Genomic DNA, 27515 nt, shown 5'->3' with positions numbered 1-27515 from the left:
CGTTATGCTTTTACTTTCTGTCCGTGCATTTTCCCCATCAGAAGAAAAAAAGGACTAACGACAGGAAGCCACCAAAAGGATAGAATAAGAAGGAGCCTAATGTGTGTAGAAAGTGGAAAACAGTCTCAAATGGGCAGTTATGATGCAAAGGGATAAGAAAATGAAAGTGATAAACTTAACAAGATATCAAAGGGAACAGTGATTAAGAGTGTGGGCTCTGGAGACATACTGCCTGGGTTCAAATCCCAGCTCTTCCCCTTACTAAACTGAGTGACTCTGGGTAAGTTTCAATAACCGATCTTTATCTCAATTACCACATCTATAAAATGGGGATAGCACCAGTACATATCACAGAGAACTATAGCAAGGATTAAATGAATGAATATATATAAAATGTTTAAAATAGTATCTGGCACATAATAAAGTACTCAATAAATGTTAGTTACTATTGTCATTTATTCTATAATTACCAGCAATTTTTTAATCTTGGAAATAATAAATGAAATAATGACCTCATTTAGTGCAACAGATTAGTAATAAAAAAATACTAATTTCATTTAATAACAACTATAGTAGTTTGGGATAATAATTTTGCATTATTTTCATTTTCCTGGCAATAAATTAAGAAAAACATTTTCTATCATATTATCTGTTGTTTTGAAGTAAAGAAAATGTTTAAAAAGCTCTAATAAAGATCATTAACTCTCATCCAATACTTTATAAACTAAACAGTATATCACCTGCATCAAAAAGTTCCCATTCCTATACATGACAATTGTCTTAAAATATACCTATCTACCAAGCAAGCTAATAATTAATAGTTGCTTTCATTTTTAAAAAATCCACATAGGAAGTGATTTAAATCTAAAACCATTGCAGAGAATAGTGGCTAGCTTATTGTTTCTTAGCAAGGGCAATCAAAACTTGCTGTATTGGACTGCCCCCTACAGGTCTCAATTTACCAATTTATTTTAAAAGGTGCATACGTAAGGAATAGCATTTGAGTTTTATATTAAGAATATTAATACTAATGCAAAGCATTATTCGTTAGTTTGTTCATTCATTCATTCAAGCATGAAATTATCTCTGAGAAAACATTTGTAAAGATACAAAGGGATATGAAACAATTCCTTGTTCTCCAAGAATCCATAGGCTAATGCTTATAGACTATATATATTTTAATAGATCCACAGTAAAATACTGCAAAAGAGCTTAAGAAATATCTATATTATATTACAATGCTGCACATAGTTATATAACTATGATGGAAATCCAAGACCTAAGTTTTCCCATCTCTGCCACCAAATATCCACTTGAACACTGGATTAAGAGTTTTGTGTAAGTTGTCTTATATCTAAAATTAGGAGGCTGAAGTAGATGACTCCTAAAGGCTTCCTCTGGTTTGAATATTCTATAATTACACTAGCTACAATAAAAGCTAGATAGAAATGTTGTGAAACAAAGTTAAGAGAAAGAAATAATTTCTACATGGTATGAAAGGTTGGAGAACATATGAAGAAATCAAGAAAGATTTCTTGGGGTAGGTAACATCTGAGGTTAGTTTAGAAGCATTCTGGGAATACAAGCTATTCCTAGAAGGAATACAGGCTATTCCTAGAAGAAGTGAACACTAAGAAAATGAAGCATCAGGCATTTGGGGGGAACAACACACAATAGTATACAGTTTGAATCCAGCTGTTTTATGAAAATCAAACTAATAGGAAATAAAAGTGCAAACAACAAGAACGGAATAAATATAAATGGTTCTGATACATTACAACGTACAGTTCTAGAAATGATCAAAAGTGATTCCAAGGTATTAAGTCTAGGAACTTAAAGAAAAGTGGTAGAGAAATAGGGAACTGAAACAGAAAGAATACATTATGTACTTGGTAGTGACGAGAAGCAGATTTTGAAGACTAAATAGAGTCTTACAGAGAAGACTATGCTAAGACCAGAAGTACAATGATAAATGGAGGGAGCTACTAATTAGCTATGTTTCACTAGTCATAAAAATAAAAGCCTATAGGAAGCATGAGAGGTCATCATCATTGCGGATAATGCACAGCAAGTGTAATGATTTAAGTCAGTAACATCTAATAACAATACAGCAAATAATTTGCAAATTACTTACTATGTACCAGGCACAACACTATATTAAAAGATTAACATATAATCTTTGTAACAACCACATAAAATATTGCTCTTCCTTTACAGATGATAAAATTGTGGTCCAGAGATATGAGGCGAACACCGCAAATCACACAGCTAGAAGGAATGTAAACTTAAAACTGCTGAAACAAAAACTTCTCTATCTTGCCTGACGGGTGGTGGCCCAGTGGAAAGAACATTGACCTGAGATGCTGAGGTCCGAAACTTGAAACCCTGAGGTTGTCAGCTTGAGCGCAGGCTCATCCAGCTTGAGCATGGGATCATCAACATGATACTATGGGTCACTGGCTCTGCTGGAGCCCCCTGGTCAAGGCACATAACGAGAAGTAATCAATGAACAACTAAAGTAACTCAACTATGAGTTGATGCTTCTCATCGTCCACCCTTCCTGTGTCTCTTTCTGTGTGTCTCTCTCTTAAGAAAAAAACTTCTCTATCTTAACTACTAGCTATATCAATGATGTTATACATTGAATTCTTCCAAATTTTCAGTTTATCAGAGAAATTGTGTGGAAGAAAATTCCAAAGTAATCAAGAATGTATGGCCTGACCTGTGGTGACGCAGTGGATAAAGCATAGACCCGAAATGCTGAGGTTGCCGGTCTGAAACCCTGGGCTTGCATGGTCAAGGCATATATGGGAGTTGATGCTTCTTCTCCTCCCTCGTTCTCTCTCTCCCCTCTTTTTCTTTCTCTCTCTCTCTCCTCTCTCAAAAAATAAATAAAATCTAAAAAATAAAACTATTAAAAAAATATGACTTTTACAAAAAGTAATCATCTATCATTTATAGTAATATTCATGTCCTTAAGCAATTATACCTTTACATTTAGAAATAATTAGAAAGGATATCTCTTTTTTAAAACCTTAGACAATTCCTTAATGCTTATTCTCTCCCCAAATTTCTACAAAATTCATCTATATAAATTTTAAGATTAAGAATTATTAGAAGTGGTGATGTCATTAGTAATGGTGAAGTGTGGACCTCAACATCCTTTTCTGCATAAGAGCAACAAGAACACTGGCAAAAACTGTCAGAAAATAAGAACATACCTATGATAAATAGATTGAATTATTAATCTATAAAACTTCCCACAAAGAAACACCCACGACCAGATGGCTTGATGGATGAATCTTACCAATTATTTAAAAACTTAATAGTACCTATGTTAGTAACACAAACTCTCAACATGGAAATAATAGGTAACTCAATCTTAAATTGAACACCTATGAGAAACATACAGACTAACATTATACTGAATAGAAAAAGATTATAAGTTTTCCCCCTCTAAGATAAAAGAGACAAGAATGTCTGCTTTTCCACTTCTGTTTGACACTGTAAGTAGGGGTTATGGCTCAGGAAAATGAGTAAAGAAAGAGAAATAAAAGGCAGATATAAAGAAAGATCATTGGAAAGAAAGAAGTAAAACCATCCCTATTTGTAGTGTCATAATCTAGATAGAAAATTCCAAGAAACCAGCAAAACAAAATACTAGAGGTAATAAGTTCAATGAGGCTGCAGGATACAAGATCAATATCAAAAATGTTACTTTTATACACTAGCAAATGAACAATCCAAATATAATTAAACATCACTGAAACAAAATGAACACCTAAATAAATGGAAAGAAACCCTGTGTTCATGCATTGAAGACTTAATATTGTTTGTTAAGACAACAATACCACACAAATTGGTCCATGCATTCAATACAATTCCAGTTGCCTTTTTGTTCTTTGCATAAACTGGCAAGCTGATCCTAGAATTCATGTCTATATATAAAAAAAATCCAGAATTGCAAAATAATCTTGAAAAAAATAACAAAAATGGAGGACTCATACTTTTTGATTTCAAAACTTACCACAAAGCAACAAAATTCAAGGCAGTATGGTAATAGCATAAGATAGACATATAATCTATTGAATTGACAGTCTAGATATAAAACCCATACATTTGCAGACAATTCATTTTTAAAAGGAGTCTCAACACAATCCAATGAGGGAAAGAGAAGTCTTTTCAACAAGTTATGCTGGAAGAACTGGAATACATATCCACATATACAAGAATAAAGTTGGTCTCCCTGCTTTGCACCTAACACAAATGTTAATTCAAATGAATCAAAGACTTAAGCAAAGGAACAAAAACTAAAACTTTAGACAAAAACACAGAAGGAAATCTTCATCACCTTGTATCAGGCAATAGTTTCTTAGATACAGTAACATAAAAGCATAAGCAACCAAAGAAAAAATGAATTGGAATTCATCGAAATTTAAATCTGTGTTTCAAAGAACTAAGAAAGTAAAAAGACAGCCCAGAAATCTGAAGAAATATTTGCAAAACATATAGCAAGTAAAGGTTTAACATCCAGAATATATTAAAAACAACCAAACAAAACAGGCCCTGTACAGTTGGTTCAGTGGTAGAGTGTCGGCCTGGCATGCAGGAGTCCCGGGTTCGATTCCCGGCCAGGGCACACAGGAGAAGCGCCCATCTGCTTCTCCACCCCTCCCCCTCTCCTTCCTCTCTGTCTCTCTCTTCCCCTCCCACAGCCAGGGCTCCACTGGAACAAAGTTTGCCCGGGTGCTGAGGATGGCTCTGTGGCCTCTGCCTCAGGCGCTAGAATGGCTCTGATTGTGGCAGAGCGATGCCCCAAGATGGGCAGAGCATCGCCCCCTGGTGGGCATGCCGGGTGGATCCCGGTCGGGCGCATGCGGGAGTCTGACTGCCTGCCTCCCGGTTTCCAACTTCAGAAAAACAAACAAACAAACAAACAACAAAACAAAAAAAAAAACCCTCTTACAACTAACTCAGCAATGAAAAGACAACCTGTTAAAAATAAGCTAAGATTTTAAGAGAAATTTCTCCTAAAACCTTGGTCAGCAAACCACGGCTTTGCAAGCCACATGTGGCTCTTTGGCCCCTTGAGTGTTTAGCAAAGTTCAGCTTAGGAATACCCTAATTAAGTAAATAACAATTTACCTACCTATATAATTTAATTTTAAAATATTTGGCTCTCAAAAGAAATTTCAATCATTGTACTGTTGATATTTGGCTCTGTTGACTAATGAGTTTGCCAACCACTGTAAACATACAAATGGCCAGTAAGCACGTGAAAAGATGCTCAGCATCCTCCGTCATTAGGGAAATGCAAATCAAAATCACAATGAGATCCTTCTTCATACTCATTTAGCTGGATTATAATAAAAAAAGATGTACAATAAAAAGTGTTGGCAGGGATATGTAGAAATTGAAACCCTCATACATTGTTGGTAAGAATGTAAAATGGTATACCTAATTTGAAAAGTTTGGCAGTTCCTGAAACGGTTAAACAGAATTACCATATGACCCACTCATTTCATTCCTAAGTATACACTCAGAAAAACTGAAAATATACGCCAAGTAAAAAAGTTGTACGCAGCCTGACCAGGTGGTGGCGTAGTGGACAGTGTCGAACTGGGATGCAGAGGACCCAGATTTGAAACCCTGAGGTTGCCAGCTTGAACACGGGTTCATCCTGCGTGAACACGGTATCACCTGCTTGGGTGCGGGGTTGCTGGCTTGAGCCCAAAGGTCACTGGCTTGAAACCCAAGGTTGCTGGCTTGAGCAAGGGGTCACTTGCTCTGCTGGAGCCCCCCCCCCCCCCCCAGTCAAGGCACATACAAGAAAGCAATCAACAACTAAAAAGTTGCAATGAAGAATTGATGCTTCTCATCTCTCTTCCTTCCTGTCTATCTGTCCCTCCCTCTCTTTCTCTCTGCCTTTGTCACAAACACACACACAAAAAACCTGTACACAAACGTTCATAGTAGCGTTATTAATAATAGCTCCAAAGTGAAAACCACCCAAATTTCATCAAAAGATGAACAAATAAACAAAATGTGGTATGAAAAAATAAAATGTGGTATACCTGTACAACGGAATGCTTTTCAGTTATAAAAAAGAATTAGGCACATGCTACAAGATACATGAACCTTGAAAATATGCCATGTGAAAGAAGGCAGACACAAAAATACACATACGATACGATTCCACTTATATGTTCACACTAACACATACACAGACACAAAAAGTAGATAGTCACCACAGACCAGGGGGAGGAGGAAATAGGGGTGACTACTAATGGAGATGAGGTTTCTTTTTGAAGTGATGAAAATATTCTGAAATTAGGTAGTGGTAATGATTATATACTTCTGTGAATAAATTGTACTTTTAAAGTGGTGAATTTTATGGCATGTGAATTATACCTCAAAAATTAGAATATGAGTAAATTTCATGTTTTTATATTTAAGGTTATATGGCAGTTTTTTGTTCTAGTGTCAAGTATCTTTTAAAAACTTTTTTTAGAAAATCTCTTTAAGTTCATACCTCACACTATGCCATTCCAGTTGTTGACTACCTTTAACAATTTCTCTTCAATTCCTGAACAGTATCTTGTGGCGCTGAAAGTGCTTAAGATTCCAGATCTATACTGCGGAAAATAACTTAATTTGTAGATAGGCCACAAGAAATTAAAACAGGCTTGTCTGTTAACCACATATAACACAATAACTGTTCTTGTACTATTCTGATTACTGTCAAGATATGACCAGAAATTAATGACTAAAATACGATATAAAATCCTATCAGGTAAAATTAGAAAAGAGACTAATTGCTATTTACACTAGGGAAAAGGATAAGATATCAACTAAAACCAAGCAGGAAAAAAAAAGTTCAGGTAAAAACAAACAAAAACAATTAAAAAAGCAAAACAAAACAACCGTAGTTTGGGGAAACTACGGCCCGCGGGCCACATGCGGCCCCCTGAGGCCATTTATCCGGCCCCCGCGGCACTTCTGGAAGGGTACCTCTTTCATTGGTGGTCAGTGAGAGGAGCATAGTTCCCATTGAAATATTGGTCAGTTTGTTGATTTAAATTTACTTGTTCTTTATTTTAAATATTGTATTTGTTCCCGTTTTGTTTTTTTACTTTAAAATAAGATATGTGCAGTGTGCATAGGAATTTGTTCATAGTTTTTTTTATAGTCCGGCCCTCCAACGGTCTGAGAGACAGTGAAAAAGTGTAAAAAGTTTGGGGACCCCTGATGTAAGGCATTGTGAGAAGCACAAAATAGAAGCACAGTACAGAGGCTCAGCTTCTTCTCTGTATTTACCATAGAAGACTTTTCCACAGCTGTTTACCAAATGTTTATAATACTCTGAGAAGAAACTAACTTTATAAACTGACCTTAGATTAATATCTATACAAAAAGATGGAAATGAATGCTATGTCTTAAACTTGCAAGTTATTTATCATTTTTATAACTGTAACCTTCACTTGGATCAGAAATGAAGTTATCTTAAGAACTGAACATTCATGCTATAGTTTGTCTTTCTTTACATATGACATACAAATTCTTTTTTTTTTTTTTATTTATTTATTTATTTTTTTCATTTCTGAAGCTGGAAACGGGGAGAGACAGTCAGACAGACTCCCGCATGCGCCCGACCGGGATCCACCCGGCACGCCCACCAGGGGCGATGCTCTGCCCACCAGGGGGCGATGCTCTGCCCATCCTGGGCGTCGCCATATTGCGACCAGAGCCACTCTAGCGCCTGAGGCAGAGGCCAAGGAGCCATCCCCAGCGCCCGGGCCATCTTTGCTCCAATGGAGCCTTGGCTGCGGGAGGGGAAGAGAGAGACAGAGAGGAAAGCGCGGCGGAGGGGTGGAGAAGCAAATGGGCGCTTCTCCTGTGTGCCCTGGCCGGGAATCGAACCCGGGTCCTCCGCACGCTAGGCCGACGCTCTACCGCTGAGCCAACCGGCCAGGGCACAAATTCTTTTTTTTAAGCACAGATGTCTGACCATGTATTTTAGCATGCTACTCCACAGCTAGGGTGTGAGTTAAGAATCAGACATCTTTCCTTAAGGATTACTAATATATAATTCTTTATATAAAAGATATTGTACTAACAACTATACATGGAGGAGATTCTGGGAGCATGGAAGCTTAATGCTTCCTCTCTCCCCTCTACTCCGAAGTCTATCTCCCACCCAGCAGAACAGCTTTCCTGAGCTAAAGCAGCTGCTGGGGTGAGCACACAGGCAGGGCCTACATGTGCGGAGCTATAAACTTCTGCAGATTTGATTTAAGAACCTTAAAATCTATAGAACATAAAACAAAATCTGAATAATAAGAAAGATGTGTCATGTTTTTATATGGTAAGATTAAATAACATAAGAAGGTGAATTTTACCAAAATTAAAATAGAAATGCAATATATTTCCACTTTTAATTGAATAGGACCTTGTGGGGAATTAAGTAAAATGATTTAAAAGTCAAATAGAAAAAATTAATGATGAAGAATATCATGAAAAGGAGGAAAAGAGGGGGTGAATTTCCCCAGCATATATCAGAAGACTAAAATCACATAAAAATAGTGCTGGCAAAAGAATAAACACATACAGAGTCCAGAAATAGATCCCAGTAGTCAAGCTATTTTAATGTAAAGCAGAGGTGGCATTTTTATCCAATAGGAAAAGTATAGTTTATACCAAGAGTCAATATACTCTGGCCTGAAAGCCAAATTGTGCCCTTTGCCTGTTTTTGTAAATCAAGTTTTATTGGAACACAGCCATGCCCATCATCTGCAAACTGTCTATGGCTGCTTTCAAGATAAAGTTATATAGTTGCGACAAAGACCATCTGGCCTGCAAAGCTGAAAATATTTACTATCTGGCTCTTTAAAGGAAAAGTTTGCCAACCGTTAGTTTATATAATAAGTGATCATACTACAGCCAGCTATCACCTCCAAGAAAATAAAGTTGCACCCTTCTATCTCACACAGTATTTAAAAATAAGTTCCAGATAAATTAACGACTTACATATAAAAAACCCCCAATCTTACAAGAACAGCTAGTTAAGGAAAATTTGTATACCTGCAGCTCTATGGGGAGAGGCCTTCCAAACAAAGAAATCCATACACAAATAAGAAAAAAAATAATTGACTATATAAAGAGTTAACTTTTTATATAAAAATACTATAAAAATCAAGACAGATCTTATAGTTGTGATGATTTTTACAGTGTTTTACAGAAAAATGGTTTATATGAAAATAATATTTTATAAAACAATATAAATAGCCCAAAATAAAATATAAAACGTGAGGCAATTTACACAAAAACAAATCTACATGGTCAATAAAAATGGATGCCTAATATGTGTGAGAGAAATACTAACTGAAGTATTATATAAAAGTGAGATTGTCTCTTTATATGTCAGAGTTATAATGCCTTGTGCTGGTGGAATATAAGGGGAGAGGCGTACTTCTGTATCTTTGGTAGAAATCTGAATTCATACATTTTTGGAAAATAACCTGTTTTCAATTTATATAATCTCTACCTTCTAACTCAAAAAATTCACTCTTGGGTAGCTATTCCACACACTTAAAAGAATATATATCATATATATAATGCTGTTTACTGCAGTACTCTGTGGTGACAAAAACTGAAAATTAATTTATCGACAGGGAATAAATATATTATAGTCTACCCACAGACTGAATATAATGTAGATATTAATTTTTTTTTTTAATTTTATTTATTTATTCATTTTAGAGAGGAGAGGGAGAGATAGAGAGAGAGACAGAGAGAGAGGAGAGACAGAGAGAGAGAAGGGGGGAGGAGCTGGAAGCATCAACTCCTATATGTGCCTTGACCAGGCAAGCCCAGGGTTTCGAACCGGCGACCTCAGCATTTCCAAGTCGACGCTTTATCCACTGTGCCACCACAGGTCAGGCCATAATGTAGATATTAAAGCAAGAAATTGGGTCCTACACCCCAACAATAAAACAACCCAATCTGACTTTTTTTTTTCTTTCTTTTTTTTTTTTTTCCTTTTGTATTTTTCTGAAGCTGGAAACAGGGAGAGACAGTCAGACAGACTCCCGCATGCGCCCGACTGGGATCCACCCGGCACGCCCACCAGGGGCCACGCTCTGCCCACCAGGGGGCGATGCTCTGCCCCTCCGGGGCGTCGCTCTGCGGCGACCAGAGCCACTCTAGCGCCTGGGGCAGAGGCCAAGGAGCCATCCCCAGCGCCCGGTCCATCTTTGCTCCAATGGAGCCTTGGCTGCAGGAGGGGAAGAGAGAGACAGGGAGGAAGGAGGGGGTGGGGGTGGAGAAGCAAATGGGCGCTTCTCCTATGTGCCCTGGCCGGGAATCAAACCCGGGTCCCCCGCACGCCAGGCCGACGCTCTACCGCTGAGCCAACCGGCCAGGGCCCCAATCTGACTTTTTTTAAGTGAGAGACAGAGAGAGAAGAGACAGAGGGAGGAACAGACAGGAAGAAGAGAGATGAGAAACATCAATTCTTCATTGAGGCACATTAGTTATTCATTGATTGCTTTCTCGTATGTGCCTTGACCAGAGGGTGGGGGGACTCCAGCAGAAGCGAGTGGCCCCTTGCTCAAGCCAGAGACCTTGGGCTCCAGCCAGCTACCATGGGGTCATGTCTATGATCCCACACTCAAGCTAGCGACCCCGCGCTCAAGCTGGCAAGCCCATACTCACACCAGATAATCCCACGCTCAAGCTGGAGACCTCGGGCTTTTGAACCTGGGCCCTCTGCATCCCAGTCAAATGCTCCATCCACTGTGCCTTCGACTGGTCTGGCCCAACCCAGTTTTTAAAATGTGCAAAAGATTTTAATGTTTTAGATGAATTAAAGACTTAACATATAAAAAGTCTTTGCATATATTTCACCAAAGATATACAAATATCCAAAAAGCGCCGCATCACTAATAAGTAGGGAAATGCAAATCAAAACCATAACAATATACTACTTCCCATCCATTAGAATGGCTACTATAGAAAGAAGAAAAAAGCAGTAAATAAGTGTTGGTGAAGATGTGGAAAAAATGGAACCTTGGTACACTGTTGGTAGAAATGTAAAACGATGAAGTCACGATAGAGAACAGTATGGCAGGTCCTCCAAAACTTAACAGAATTACCACATGATGCTGAATTCCACTCTAAAGAATTGAAAGTAGGGCCCTGGCCAGTTGGCTCAGTGGTAGAGCGTCGGCCTGGCGTGCAGGAGTCCCAGGTTTGATTCCCAGCCAGGGCGCACAGAAGCGCCCATCTGCTTCTCCACCCCTCCCCCTCTCCTTCCTCTCTGTCTCTCTCTTCCCCTCCCACAGCCAAGGCTCCATTGGAGCAAAGTTGGCCTGGGCGCTGAGGATGGCTCTGTGGCCTCTGCCTCAGGTGCTAGAATGGCTCTGATTGCAGCAGAGCGATGCCCCAAGATGGGCAGAGCATCGCCCCTTGGTGGGCATGCCGGGTGAATCCCGGTCGGGCGCATGCGGGAGTCTGTCTGACTGCCTCCCCATTTCCAACTTCGGAAAAATACGGGGAAAAAAAAAAAAAAAAGAATTGAAAGTAAGGTCTCAAAGAAATATTCATCAAGTTATTGAAATGGTTAATTTTATATAAACTTGGTTGGACCATGGTACCTTGATATTTTGTCAAACATTCTGAATGTTTCTGTGAAGGTGGTTTTTTTTTTTTTTTTTTGGTATTTTTCTGAAGCTGGAAACGGGGAGGCAGTCAGACAGACTCCCGCATGCGCCCGACAGGGATCCACCCGGCACGCCCACCAGGGGGCGATGCTCTGCCCATCCGGGGCGTCGCTCTGTCGCAACCAGAGCCACTCTAGCGCCTGGGGCAGAGGCCAAGGAGCCATCCCCAGCGCCCGGGCCATCTTTTGCTCCAATGGAGCCTTGGCTGCAGGAGGGGAAGAGAGAGACAGAGAGGAAGGAGATGGGATGGGGTGGAGAAGCAGATGGGTGCCTCTCCTGTGTGCCCTGGCCGGGAATCGAACCCAGGACTTCCACACGCCAGGCCGATGCTCTACCACTGAGCCAACCGACCAGGGCCTAAAGGTGTTTCTTGAACGAGATTAATATTAAAATTGGTGAATTTTGTGTAAAGCAGATTACCCTCCACAATGTGGGTGAGCCTCATCCAATCAGTTAAGTCCTTAATAAAACAAAGACCAACCTTCCTTGAGCAGAGAGAAATTCTGACAGTGGACTGCCTTTGGAATCAAACTGCAACTCTTCACTGAGCCTCCAGCTTGCCAGCCTAGCCCATCAGATTTTGTGCTCACCAAGCCTCCACAATCATATGAACCAATTCCTTAAATCTTTCTCCACATCCTATTGGTTTTGTTTTTCTGGACAACCCTGGCTAATATACCCATGTTCATATTAGTATTATTCACAGTAACTAAAAGATGAAAGTAATCCTACTGTCTGTCCATTGATGGGTGAACAAATAAAATGTGTTACATACACATACATGCTACAATATTGATGAAGCTTGACAATACGTTAAATAAAATAAGCAAGTCACACAGAAAAACTTTATATCCACCTACATGAAGTAAATACAGTAATCAATTCATAGTTATTGAATAATGGGTATAGTTTTGGTTTACAATATAAAAAGTGTTTTAGAGATTGGATCCATGACAATATAGAAGTATATAACATTACTGAAGTATACACACTTATACAAATGACTGAGATAGTAAATTTTATATTATTTTACAATTAAAAATGTTTTAAATTTTAATGTAAAGTATAAATAACTCTCAAAAAGTTAAGTAACCTAAGATCAGCTGTGGAACAGAGAATATTTACATCCTAATTTGTTAAACAAATTAAATATCTCTGCACAATTCAAAATGTATAACAAAGAACCCAGTGTTTCTTTTTGAAATTGCCAAAAACGAACTCAGAGGCAATATTCAGTTTATTGCTCCCGTTTAAATCCTTCCCCTTGTCCTCTGGCCTTTCTGCTACATGTTATGGCAAGATATTAACTAAAATGGAAAACAATGAAAAGGCAGAATTATAATTTCTCACCCAAACTGCCACAATCCTGGAGGAGGAGGAATCCTAACAAACAATGCCATAATTCACCATATAGTTCTACTCCCTCACTTTAACTTTATTAGAAAAGAAGCACTATTTATCTGTTTCATGTTTTTGTTTAAAACTAAAAATATTGGTACACTGTTCCTAAAAGCATTCTCTGAATTTTTTATAACCTCTATAATAACATATAGAACAAAGTAGGTGATTAAATATTCTTTACTGCATAAATATTAACAGATATTCAAGTTATTAAAAATAATTATAGGATAAAGGAAAGAAAACTCTTTAATATGGTCCAACCTTTACCTCTGCAGCCTTATTCGCATCCCCCAACTCTGTGTTCAAGACCAACATGTTGTCCTCATACTTTTAATATGCCCTCTGCCTACAAAGGTCTTCTCATCACTCTCTGACTACCTTAATTCCACTCATCTGTCACATCTCAAGAGATATAACACTTCATCTACGAAGCCCTCTCTGTCCTCCCAAGCTAAATCAAATTCCCTTTAGAGGAATTAGGCTTTTATTGCACTACAGACCTCTCTTTCACAGCACCAATCACAGCTATAATTTTACATTTGTTTATGTACTTACTTGATTAGTTTTTCTACCTCTAGATTATAAATTCTATGAAGGGTGATATATGATATTAATCACCACTTATATCCTTGTGCACAACATAGGGCATAGTATGCAAAATATTTGTGAGTGGATTAACTTGTTGAATTAATAAATGGATAGGACAAACTTTTCTTACACAAAGTATACTAGCAGGTTAATATTTATAAATTCATTGCTTCTTGGAAAACAAAAATAATGTGCTAAATATTCACTCTGCAAATTAAATACCAATGCTTGAGGACCTAACAGTCATCCTACAATCTTTTTAACAGATATCCTCATTAATCACCATCTATTTACATGTGCTATTCTAAATAACATTTTAGTTACATTTCTGAAACACTTCCTGCCATTAACCTCATCTCTAGAATACTAGCTAATATGAAGCACCTGGATTTCAGGAACACAGACCTGAAACTCACACACCAAACTAAACTGTTATGTAAATGACAGAAATGACACTTTTGGTCTGTAATGGGTTTCTAGACTACTTTTGGATTTTACTTTTACCACTAAAACTCTGTCACTAGATTATAGTCCTTTTGAGCCCATGATAATTGAATTATGAATGAAAAAGAAATAGTTTTCTAACAATCTGTACAAAAGTCAGCCTTTAAATAATGTCGCCACGTCAGAGATTTTCTAGGTTTCTACCCATTTTATTTGGGCAAGGTAGACTTTGCTTTATGTGATAATTATACCCTAAAAATTCCACAAACTTCATTTTTATAAGTAAAATCATACTTTGTCTCACCTCAGTCTGAATTCTAGTTCTTCCATTTTGCATTTGTGTGCTCCTTAGCAAGCAACTTACAAGTCCCTCAGCTTTAGTATCCTCCTATACAAAATCAGATAATGATCCCTATCATCATAAGACGGTTTTAAGACTTTAAAAAATAAAATGGGTCTCACTCAAGCATGTTTAACGCCCTTCCTTCTCACCCCTTGCTTCAGAGGAGCTCTATTAGGATTCTGCAAAGAAAAAGTATTGTATTTTAGCAAAAGTATGCTCCTCATTTATTGTATTTAATAAACCCGAATTTTCAGGTTTTATTTAAATTTACTCACTAATTTAAGATCTCAAATAATACAGCAATTTATATCTAGTCTGTTAAAAAAGGTGCTGATTAATAAAAATGTAGCATAAGTAAAGCTATGTAAATCGATGGAATATGCCAACCACACACAAAAATCAGCTGTAAAAATGTCTGCAACAGAAATCTTTATCACCTTTACATCATGCTTTGGTTAAGGAAAGAATGAAGAATTGGAAATACAAAATAGGTAATGGAAAAAGCTAGGAAATGAACAACAGGCAAAAACTAAGGCCTCTAAATTTTTATATTCACTTACACATCTCACTTCTAAAATTTTAACCAATTCATGTAAGAACCCAACTGGTAAGGGGGTCAAGCCAACAATCAAGTTAGTTATACAGGTCAACTGAGAACCTCAGGCTATCCCCTCCTATTTGAGGAAAAAATGCCATCTCGACACAAGAAAGGTCAGGCAGCAGGCTCTGCCCTAACTGAAGCCCCACCTGGCAGTCACGTTCTGTCAAGCAAATTTTGAGAATTCTCTAGCTTCCCACTTTCTATCTAATTATAGAACTTCATAAAAACCATTCTCTCTCTCATGCACATTCTCTTTCTCTTCCCCTCCTCTCACATTCTCTCTCTCTAAATCCTACTGGGTTCATACACCACAGTAAGGGGTATGGACAGAGCTGACAATTTCCCCCAGAAAAACAAGGATACATGTGAAAAGGAAGCCCTCTGTTCTGTACATCTGCACTATTACTCTAACAATAATAATCCCTATGTTAAGTGATAGTATAACACACTTTTTTTTTTTTTTCTTTTTTTTTTTTTTTCATTTTTTCTGAAGCTGGAAACAGGGAGAGACAGTCAGACAGACTCCCGCATGCGCCCGACCGGGATCCACCCGGCACGCCCACCATGGGGCAGCGCTCTGCCCACCAGGGGGCGATGCTCTGCCCATCCTGGGCGTCGCCATATTGCGACCAGAGCCACTCTAGCGCCTGGGGCAGAGGCCGAGGAGCCATCCCCAGCGCCCGGGCAATCTTTGCTCCAATGGAGCCTTGGCTGCAGGAGGGGAAGAGAGAGACAGAGAGGAAAGTGCGGCGGAGGGGTGGAGAAGCAAATGGGCGCTTCTCCTGTGTGCCCTGGCCGGGAATCGAACCCGGGTCCTCCGCACGCTAGGCCGACGCTCTACCGCTGAGCCAACCGGCCAGGGCCAACACACTTTTCTTATAGGGGCTTTAAGTATTTACAATATAGTTAAAATATAGAAGCTAGAACCTAACCACTCAAATAAGTGGAGGGAGGTATTTATTTCAAAATAGTTTTGGAACTCTTCTTTTAAGGGTGTCTTAGAGTCTATAGTATATTTTATTCAACCAGTCCACAAATAAGATACTTTGCTAAACTCTGGGAATACATTACGGCGTACTACTGTGGAGGAGGTCATGGTACAACAGAATACCCCCAAATTAACTATTAATTATTGATGAATAATTTAATGAATTAACAAATGCCTACTACATGCTAGGCACTTTAGGCACTTTTCATACCTTGAACACACAGCATAAACAAAACAATTACTCTGCTTTCATAAAAAGATGGATCAACTGAAAAGTATAAATCTTATTTTTAGAAGTGATTAAAAGTACACAGCACCAATAAGGATTTTTTTTTTCTTTTTCAGATTGTCTTTATTTACAATATACTTAAACTGCAGTGAAGTGCTGGCCTCGTTAGCAATGGGACAGCCGATGGCAGGGCCGACCCCGCGGCTGGTGGGTGCATCTCCCAACCAGGACCTGGGGCCGAGCAGCGAGCTGGAGAGATGTCTGCAGTCTGGATGGTTTTACACTCCCTTCAACACCGCTTTCCACACCACTCGGACGCTCTCCTCAGACAGTGCCCAGTAAGGATTTGAGTCAAGTAGTGCCATAACGAAAGGGACAGTTTGTTTTTGTAAGACAATCAATTTGCTCAGAAGCCAGGTGTTGAAATGTTTTAAAAAATAAAAGCATCACTGATACAATTATATAAACTAGTTATAAGGCTTTTTTAAAGAAGTGTGACGAGAATGTAAGTTAACTCAGTCTGCCCGTGGTGTGGAGGACAGAGGCAGCGAGGCTCAGTGGCCCTGTGGAAACGGGCGTCAGGGCGGGGCCTCCCCAGGGCCTTCGCAGCCTCCCAGCCACCGCCGTGCTCTTCCTAGGAAACAACTTCTTCCCAAGGCCAACTGCTTTATCCTTTTTGTCTCAAATAGTTTACAACTTTCTGAGCTCAGTGAAGTTTATGTGTGGTCACAAACTTCACACTAAAACTGAAGCAAAAAAAGGTCACAGTAATTTTCTACACAGTGAGTATGGCAAAACTGTGATGTTGATCCTGTGCTGTTTTTTATGTAACCCTCCCAACAGCTCTTTTCCACTTGTTCCTACTCTTCTTCCAACATTTTAGTTTATGTTACATGTTTTGTGTTCTTCAGCTACCCTTGTTAAAAAATCACCATGCCATTTAAAATCACGGAAACTTTGCTAGCTTTTCCAGTTCTGAAGTATTCGAACTATAAAGTCTTTATCAGCTTTAAAATTATGTGAGCCTTTCTCAACCCTATTGGTCCACATCCACCCACCCCTTCCCTTCTAAGCTCAGAACCAACGTGGACTGCTGCTGCTGCTTCAAAAAATTTGAAATCCACTCTGAAAATGTAAGAACTACTCTTAAATTCTTCGATAATCTCTTATTATTTCTAATCCATATATCAATCACCAGTATTTATGTCAGTGATGCTGAAGTCCCTAAGAGAATTACAGACTACATAAAGAATCTTACCACCCACTAGAAATATACTCAGTCCATCAAATCTGACTTTATTTTGGCTTTTCCCTGTGGAGTGACTAAACTGCATCACTACTGAATCCAGTTCTGTAAAATTACTCTTAAAGTTCCTTTTAAGGAATATCTAGGTTTTGAGCACAGATTCATCTAATGTAAGATATTGTTTTTCTCAAGGCCAAAAAAACTAGGCTTCCTGCAATCTTTCTTTTTCGAATATCTTATATGCAAATGTAGGACCTCTTCTATTTGGCCCCTGTGGAACAGAACAGTTGCCCAAACCGTTAGACCCCTCTTCTCAGCAGTCAGCTCTTCCCTTGCTACACAGAGAAGACAGACTTCCCCATGTGAGCAGCAATAATTTCCCCCCTTCTCCCTAACAGTTCTCTGCCAACCTCTCTGCTGGGTTAACCTTTACTGGTTAATTCCGATCCTCAACTGTCATGCTCTATCAATTATTTTTCTTCTTATTTGATAGACATATTCTTCCATAAAATAATCTAAAAATCTTTTTTGTTTTAGCTTTCCCATTACTTCTCCAATTCTTTTATTATACTGTAGATAAGTGATTTTCAACCTTTGTTTCTCACGCACTCATAAACTAATTACTAAAGAAAAAGGGGCCCTGACCTCTTCTTCCTTAGTAACTAATTTATTTGTGCCATGAGATGAAAATGGTTGTATTTAGTCAGGGGCACTGACCTTAGTAATTAGTGTGTGTTTGTGCCACGAAAAAAAAAGGTTGAAAATCACTGCTGTAGATGATACAAGGGATGAGACATTGTTTTTAGTTATCATTGAGTGATACTTCAGGAAGCAGCTTTATGGAAACTATTACGATTTTTTTTTTTTTTACTGTAGGCAAGGTATAAGGATATTGCCTAATAGCCCCTTCTAAATGAAATTTCTTTCCTATAAAATGCCCAAGAAAAGTTTAGCTTTCCCTGAAAACCTAGTAGGTTTTCATCTTATCAGGAAAAGAATTACACTTCATCACATTCCTCCCCTACCCCTTTCTCTGGTTACAAAAAAGCTCAAGGTCCAATTTGCAGGTCAATTTTAATAAATTTGAGGGTCTCACTTATTCATAGCTTCTGTAACTTCATGCCGAGTTTCCATTTTATATTTTCAGTAGTTTTGATTTTAAATTTTAATTTTTTTCTACTCTGTGCTTATACACTCTTGTAAATTCCCTCAGATTCTTCATGAGTCAAGATAAAGTATAAATAAACAAACTAAGGTATTTCCAAACCCCCTGTGTAATAACTGTGCTTAACAAAGACTTCGAGAGTTGAAATTTTACTTTCCAGTTAGAAAAAGAAAGCAGAGGAGTGTGGCTAAGTGAATAATCTGGTCTTATTCCATTGGGCATTCTTCTCATTTTATTCCTATTGTACACATTATGAATCTATGATCTAAAAATAGTCTATCTGTAATTATGTTAATGAAATTAATGAAAAGTAACCTTATTTAAGTCAGGAATTCTTTTCACTCTGAGTATGTTGGGATTTTTATTTACCTGTGTTCAATTAGACAATTTGTTTCCTCTTTGAAAACACAATTACATGATGGTTCATAAAAATTTAAAAATAACTATCAAAGTATCAACTATGAATAAAGACTGTGAAATATTGAAAATGTCTACAAAGAGAAGTTATGACACCTACCTCTTTCAGCTTAAATGGAAGTTCTGTTAGATTAGAGTCTATATCTTTGATACTTTCTAATTCCTATTCTTAACTGCATTTTCATAATAGATAACTTGCTCTCTGGAGTATCATTTACTATTTGCCATATGTGAAACACACAGGAGTTTTATAGAACACTATAGAAACACGGAGTTTCTTTTCCCCATGAAAGCGCTATAAGGAGCACCTACCATCTACTTTGTTGCACAGCAAAGAAGACTCACCTTTGAAAACAAATACAGTGGAACCTTGACACAGGAGTTTAATTCGTTTCATGACAGAGCTTATGACTCAATTTGCTCATGTCAAATAGAATTTCCCCATTTAAATTAATGGAAATGCAATTAATCTGTTCTGGTCCCCAAAAACCACACAAATTTTTTGTTTTATATACTTTTAAATAAAAAAATGCACTTTATAAATAACAAATACACACACACACACATACACAATGAGATAAAATGTAAAGAAATAAACTGGTTTATGAAGTGTATTTACCTTCAAGGTCAGGAGAAGATGCTGGAGGAGGGGGAGGAAACATTAGCATAACAATGGCCCTTCCCAAGCAGAAAGGTAATTAGCAATTTCACAGATAGCTGCCCAGCACCATTTTTAACAATAAAAGTGAGCAATCTCAAAAAACACAAATTTTACAAACTCATTTGCCTAACATTCCACCCCTTTTGCTCTCACCCACTTTGCAACTCACGCCACAGGCATTCCTGTACAAAGAATTAGGCACATCACACAAACAAATTACAGCAACAGCATAAGTCATACAATTTCAACCAGACCTGCTCCCCCCTCCATCAGGGTCTCTCCTATTGTCCAAAAGCCACATGTCCATCCAACAAGGGAGCTGGTGCCCCTCTGGTTGCAGTCCAAGAGTCAGTCCACGCACATGGGGCCTCAGGCCTCCCCCTCATCCCTGCCGTCCTGGCAGCTCTTAAGATGCTGCCCCAAGCGGGAGCACATGGCAAAGGCAGCCAACATTTCCACCTCTGCTCCAGAGAGCATGTTGCCATCCACCCCTATGTCCCATAATTGTAGCAAACCTATCAGGGGCATAGTAGGTAGTCTTTGCTGCTGGGTTTTACCTTCTGGAGTCTGTGGATGGCAACTTCAACCCGTCTCCTTATCCTCAGAAGAGTTGGAAACATCTGCTCTCACTGACTCAGAGCCACTCTGCTGGCACAGCTCCTGTGGCTGCCGGCTCTCCACAACTTCCAGGGCAAACTGCAACTCACGAACCTGTAATTCCTTCTTCAGAGACTGCTCCATTTCCAGATGCAACTCACAAACCCAGTGGGCCACCTTCTCCAGCGCTTGCTCCAGTTCCAGGATCTGTATCTTTCTCCCATGGCCATTCCAACTCCTTCCGCTGCTCAGTTTGCAAGCCTCAGGCAGCCTCTTCTATAGCCCTCTCAGTTTCATCTCACAGGGCTATAAAAAACAGCCAGCCCACAGTCCCCCAAAGGACAGCCATGGGGAACCATTACAACAACCAGTCCTCTACCCCACCCCTCAAGGGTGATGGCGGCTTCATACCAATCTGATCCGAATCCTGCTGCAAACTAAGCCAGATGTATGGCCAGTAGTCGTGGCCATACATGTGCAGGTTCCCATTAGAGTTGGGCAGACGGTAAAGAAACAGTGGAGCCAAAAAATGGTGGACCATTCTTTATTCAAGACTCGTACTGGCCAATGAGCAAATACAGGGCTCCCAAAGCCACTTACACATTCTCCGGTTCCACAACCAGGAGAATCTTCTCCGGCTTTTCCTAGAATCAAAGGCCCCACCAGTCTCAGTCACCTCTGATTCCCCATCTGCACACCTTCTCCCTTCTCCTCTCTGCACAAACTGGCCTCTCCTTCAGTACCCTCCCACCGTGGCTTCTCTCCCTTTCCCTGCCATCTTGGCTCCTCCTTCAGCACTCTGCATCCTCTCTGCTCTCACTCTGCCATCATGGCTTCTTCTCTTCCTCCTTCTTCTTCTCTCCTTTTTAAAACTTTGCTGGTGACTAAACCTCTCCTTCAGCCAACATTAGCATAACAATGGCCCTTCCCAAGTAGGAATGAAGTCCGAAATTTGCAATCAACTGCCCTTCTCTGAGGGGAAGCACACACACGTGGCTGTCCAGCGTCATTTTTAACAATAAAAGTGAGCACACTCAGGCCCTGGCCGGTTGGCTCAGTGGTAGTGTTGGTCTGGCGTGCGGGAGTCCTGGGTTCGATTCCCAGCCAGGGCACACAGGAGAAGTGCCCATCTGCTTCTCCACCCCTCCCCGTCTCCTTCCTCTCTGTCTCTCTCTTCCCCTCCCGCAGCCAAGGCTCCATTGGAGCAAAGTTGGCCCGGGCACTGAGAATGACTCTGTGGCCTCTGCCTCAGGCGCTAGAATGGCTCTAGTTGCAACACAGCAATGCCCCAGATGGGCAGAGCATCGCCCCCTGGTGGGCATGCCGGGTGAATCCCGGTTGGGCGCATGCGGGAGTCTGTCTGACTGCCTCCCCATTTCCAACTTCAGAAAAGTACAAAAAAAAAAAAAGGGAGCACACTCAAAAAACACAAATTTTACAAACTCATCTGCCCAACACTCATGATTCAAATATCCAATCGTGACTTAAATCAAAAAATCCTGCAAAGTGACTGCTCATCTCTCAAACTGCTTATGATTTAAAGTGCTCATGTGTCAAGGTACCACTGTACACTTGATTCTTATTTGCAGTAGTTATTTATAAAGTCACCAAAAACACTGAGTTAGTGATACTGAACCATTGCTCCTAAGGGACATGTAGGGTTGGGTTACTCAAACCTCTGTTCTTCAACTAATCAATATAGAACCCTGTTTTATGTTTTTCTGTATAAAGATAGCACTTCAGCACTATGGTTGGGAACTATTTTTAATATCAAAATCACCAACAAAAAGCACAAAATGTGAAAAATGGGTCTCTAAATCAACTGGGAAAAGTCACTTATTCACAGCATGAGCGCACAACAAGAAGGCACAGCAATACTGAAAATGTGTGCACCGGCAAATCAAATTATCCGTCTCCCTGCACACGCCCAGGGTAGCACTGTTGAGTAGTAACTGTGGGGTTACAAATGGATTTTAGCAAGCAGGCAAATCTGCAAACACAGAACCTGTGAACAATGACGATTAACTGTATATGAGTCAAGTATTTCAGTGCAGTCTCTCACTGATCACCACCAAAAGAAGTCTGGAAAGCCCTAAGAAATATTATTTAATTACTTACTATGCAACCTTAAAGAGTTCTGGATAGAGTGTTTCAAGAAGTTAAGATGTCTGAGTCTTTTATAAGTTGTAATTGTTAAAAATGTAACTTCCTACCTGATATATTCTAAAAGGGATGTAACGAAATCCATTTTCTTCTGCAGGATATTCCATGAGTTTTCGATTGATGGCCCAAAACTGGTCAAATCTGTCTGTAATGATAAATTATTTATTAAAAATAAACATTATAATACCTCATATGAAGAGATAAAAATTTAATACCTCACACGAAGAGATGAAAGTTCCTAATCTAACTCTCAGAAGTCTTTGAAAGTGCACCATTTATATATCATGTTTTCTTAAGCTTATGTTTCTGTAACTAAATATAATGCAAGATATAAAATTTTCTGCATTGTTGCTTCCTCTTCCTAGATAATTAGCATAGACATTTTTTCTCATAAGAGAAACCCTGAACAGATTATGACTACATGTGTTATCAAGGCAAAAAATATACAGGGAAGAATGTCGTTTCCTTTGTACAGGGAACAGCTTCAAGCGACCAAAATTTTAACTAAAACTTGCTTACAGAAACAATCAAAATACTAAACACAGTAAACATTAAACAGCAAAAAAGATAAAATTATAGTAAGTGCTTTGAAAGAAATGTGAACTGACTGATTAAACAATACCTCTTTAAAATTTTCTGGTTCATTTTTTTCCCCGTTGATTTAAGAAAGAGAGAGGAAGGGGGAGAGAAGGAAAGGGTAGGGAGAAAGGAAGGGAAAGAGAGGGATAGAGAGGGGGATAGAGAGGGATAGAGAGAGGGGTAGAGAGGGGGATAGAGAGGGGGATAGAGAGAGGGATAGAGAGAGGGATAGAAAGAGGGATAGAGAGGGGGATAGAGAGGGATAGAGAGAGGGATAGAGAGAGGGAGAGAGGGAGAGAGAGGAAGGGAAAGAGAGAGTGAGAAGGAAAGGGGGAGGGGGAGAGAGGGAGAAGAGAGAAGAGAGAGGGAGGGAGAGGGGGAGAGAGAGAGAAAGAGAGAGAGAGAGAGAGAAGCATTAACTTGCTGTTCCACTTAGTTGTTCCATTTAGTTGTGCACTCATTGGTTGCTTTTTTGTGTGTAACGGAGAGACAGAGAGAGAGACACACACATAGACAGAAAGGCAGAGAGATGAGAAATATCAATTCTTCATAGTGGCACCTTAGTTGTTCATTGATTGCTTTCTCATATGAGCCTTGACGGGAGGCTACAGCAGAGCGAGACCCCTTGCTCAAGCCAGCGACCTTGGGCTTCAAGCTAGCGACCTTTGGGCTCAAGCCAGCAACAATGAGGTCATGACTGTGATCCCACACTCAAGCCACTGACCCAGCGCTCAAGCTGGTGAGCCTGCTCTCAAGCCGGATAAGCCTGCGCTCAAGCTGGGGACCTTGGGGTATTGAACCTGGGTCTTCTGCATCCCAGTCTGACACCCAATCCACTGCACCACTGCCTGGTCAGGCACTGGTTGCTTCTTGTATGTGTCCTGACCAGAGGTGGAAACCATGATCTCGGTGGGCCAGGGTGATGCTCTATCCAGTGAGCTACCAGCCATGGCCTCAAAGTTGTTTTTTTGTTTGTTTGTTTTATTTTTTGTGACAGAGACAAAGAGAGAGCAACAGAGAGCGGGACAGATGGGGCCAGACAGACAGGAAGGGAGAGAGATGAGAAGCATCAATTCTTCGCTGCGGCACCTTTGTTGTTCATTGATTACTTTCTCATATGTGCCTTGACTGGGGGGACTACAGCAGAGCGAGTGACCCCTTGCTCAAGCCAGCAACCATGGGGCCATGTCTATCATCCCACACTCAAGCCAGTAACCCCGCACTCAAGCCAGATTAGCTTGCGCTCAAGCCTGCGACCTCAAGGTTTCAAATCTGGGTCATCAGGGTCCCAGTCTGATGCTCTATCCACTGCGCCACTGCCTGGTTCAGGAGGCCTCAAAGTCTTTTAAAAACCCACTTTACTAAGATATAATTCACATACCATAAAATTCATCCTTTTAAAGTGTACAACTGAGTTTTTTAATATATTCAGGATTGAGCAACCACTGCCAATATCTAATTTCAGAAAATTTTCCTATCTCAAAAAGAAATCTGTACCCATTAAAACAGTTATTCCCTTTCCCCCTCCTTGATCTCCTGGAAATCACTAATCTCTATTCCATTCCAGAAATTTCATATAAATGGAATCATATAACATGTGGTCTTTTGCATCTGTTCTTCTGTTTCCTCCTCCAGACTATGTTTTCAAGGTTCATTCATGTTGTAGCATGTATAAAAACTTCCTTTTTTTGGTCAAATAATATTTCATTGTATGGAGATATCACGTGTTAACCCAGGGGTCCCCAAACTACGGCCCGCAGGCCACATGCGGCCCCCTTAGGCCATTTATCTGGCCCCCGCCGCACTTCTGGTAGGGTACCTCTTTCATTGGTGGTCAGTGAGAGGAGCATAGTGCCCGTTGAAATATTGGTCAGTTTGTTGATTTAAATTTACTTGTTCTTTGTTTTAAATATTGTATTTGTTCCCATTTTATTTTTTTACTTTAAAATAAGATATGTGCAGTGTGCATAGGAATTTGTTCATAGTTTTTTTTATAGTCCGGCCCTCCAATGGTCTGAGGGACAGTGAACTGGCCCCCTGTGTAAAAAGTTTGGGGACCCCTGTGTTAACCTATTCATCAGTTCACAGGACATTAAAGTTGTTTCTACTTTTTGGCTACTATAAACATTCATGCTACAAGTTCTTGTGTGGATGCATAGTTTCAATTTTCTTGTGTGTATACCTAGGAGTGGAACTGTGAAATATATGATAACTCTTTTTTGTGTGTGTGTGGTTTTTTTTTTGTTTTTTGGGTTTTTAAAAAATTTTTCTGAAGTTAGAAACGGGGAGGCAGTCAGACAGACTCCCGCATGCGCCTGACCGGAATCCACCCGGCATGCCCACCATGGGGCGATGCTCCGCCCCTCTGGGGCGTCGCTCTGTTGCATCCAGAGCCATTCTAGAGCCTGAGGCAGAGGCCAAGGAGCCATCCCCAGCGCCCGCGCCACCTTTGGTCCAATGGAGCCTTGGCTGCGGGAGGGGAAGAGAGAGAGAGAGAGGAAAGAGAGGGGGAGGGGTGGAGAAGCAGATGGGCACTTCTCCTGTGTGCCCTGGCCGGGAATCGAACCCGGGACTCCTGCACGCCAGGCCAACGCTCTATCACTGAGCCAACCGGCCAGGGCCAGTTGTTTTTTTATTGTAAGAGTTCCTTATGTATTCTGGATACAAGTCCCTTATCTGAAAAAGAGATAAGCAAACATTTCCCCCATTCTGTGCATTTTTTAACTCTTTAACTCACCCAAAATTTTACCTTTAATAAACCATTTTTTTCTCAGAAATTTCTCCCAGAATCAAACTTCTGTAAAGCACACAATAGCTCCAGAATTTCAGATCAGTTTGGTATTAAAACACATTCTCTACTACTAATCTAAATCCAATTTACTGGCAATCTATTCATTCTGCTTAGGCTATCAAAATTATATACAAAGTACAGTTTAGTTATTATATACCCCTGTCTTAGAAGACTGTGATAGGCTGTAGGTCTTCTCTGCTTTCATCCTCAACTCTAATCTGGGAAAGACCAATACTACACTAAATCTGATAGGACAGGGAATTTAGAATCACAAGTAACAACTAAAGTCCAAGGTGTTAGGAATTTATATCAGAACCAATACTAGATGCCTGGTCTTCTGATTCTAAGTTCACAATCGTTTCAACAGCTATAACCACAAAAATGTACCTTAATGTTAAGAGGAATCTCTCTGACAACAGTCCTTTCATATATGAATCAATTATTTTTTTACTGCTTTTTAAAAAGTATCCCTTTTCCATCAATATTAAGCAAAAATGTGATAGCTAAATGATTCTTCATGCATACCTAAAATATACTTACTGCCTCATCATTAATGAGCTCTAGCACCTACCTACAATGCATGCATAACATATGCTCTTGAGTCAAAGAATAAATAGAATACTATGCACAGAACTTTCCAATGAAAGTTTTAGGTTCTATTCCTAGGTCTGCAACTAATCAGAAACAAATCAATTGAAAAGTCTACCCTAATTCACTTATAGATGAAATCAAGGCATTAGATTAAATCACTTGTAATGCCTCTTCTAAAAATAAAATTTTATAATTACTTAAGATATTCTATTTTATTAAAATAGAACCAGTTAAAAACTGCAAGGAAAGCTGTATAAAATGAAAGATTAATACTGTTTCTAATAGGAGGAAAACAAATAAAACCTAAACATGAGCTAAAGCAGTGCTTCTTTTTTTTTTTTAGCAGTGCTTCTTAACCAGGGAAGATTTTGCTCGCTTGTAGGTCTGAAGACATTTTTGGTTGTACAGCTATATATGTGTGTGTTACTAGCAGAGGCCAGAGATGCTGCCCAACACCATACAATGTGCAGGACAGCTCCCCACAACCAAGGGTTATTATCTAACTCAAAATGTCAATAGGCTAAGGGAAAGAAAGCAAATACAGACAATAAAAAGTACAGAAAGGTTAGTAAAAAAAAAGTTTTTACATATCTATATGAAAAATAAAACCCTTAGAAAAAACCATTACTGTGCCCATTATCAATTTAATGACAACTCCAAGGTCACCCTTCAATATATGCGCTGCCATAATGGACATGACTTCTTTAAGCATCTCCACTGTAACGAGCACACTAAGCTTTCTCAGGACAGGTGCTGGAAGGACTCTGCAGAGAAAGGGGCTCCTGACTGGACAGGCACACTGCAGGCCCCTTGCCCCATCAGCACCTTCTTTGGAGGCCCGATGGGCGGCTCACCTGTGGTTCCCACAGACCACACTCACTCTGCACACCATGACACTTGTTACTGGTGGCCTGCACTCCACCTTATCTTGACTGCCCAGTGACTGCAGACCAGCTCTAGTCTGGGTAAAATAGTCAGTTGTTCTACTAAT

General features: G+C 39.7%; 1 protein-coding gene across 4 annotated transcripts in view; it reads right to left on the bottom strand.

Moving 5' to 3' along the window:
• Positions 1-27515, bottom strand: part of ATG5 (autophagy related 5) — a 157765-nt gene that overhangs the window by 45372 nt on the left and 84878 nt on the right. For 3 of the 4 annotated variants that reach the window (XM_066373560.1, XM_066373562.1, XM_066373561.1), the window contains exon 6: positions 22614-22708. In XM_066373560.1, coding sequence (XP_066229657.1) covers positions 22614-22708 — 95 coding nt within the window. The remainder of the gene's footprint in view (positions 1-22613; positions 22709-27515) is intronic. The other variant, XM_066373563.1, reaches the window with a different exon arrangement.

Source organism: Saccopteryx leptura, chromosome 3, assembly GCF_036850995.1.
Source record: "Saccopteryx leptura isolate mSacLep1 chromosome 3, mSacLep1_pri_phased_curated, whole genome shotgun sequence".
Lineage (NCBI taxonomy): Eukaryota > Metazoa > Chordata > Mammalia > Chiroptera > Emballonuridae > Saccopteryx > Saccopteryx leptura.
This window is presented reverse-complemented; position numbering and strand designations above follow the sequence as displayed.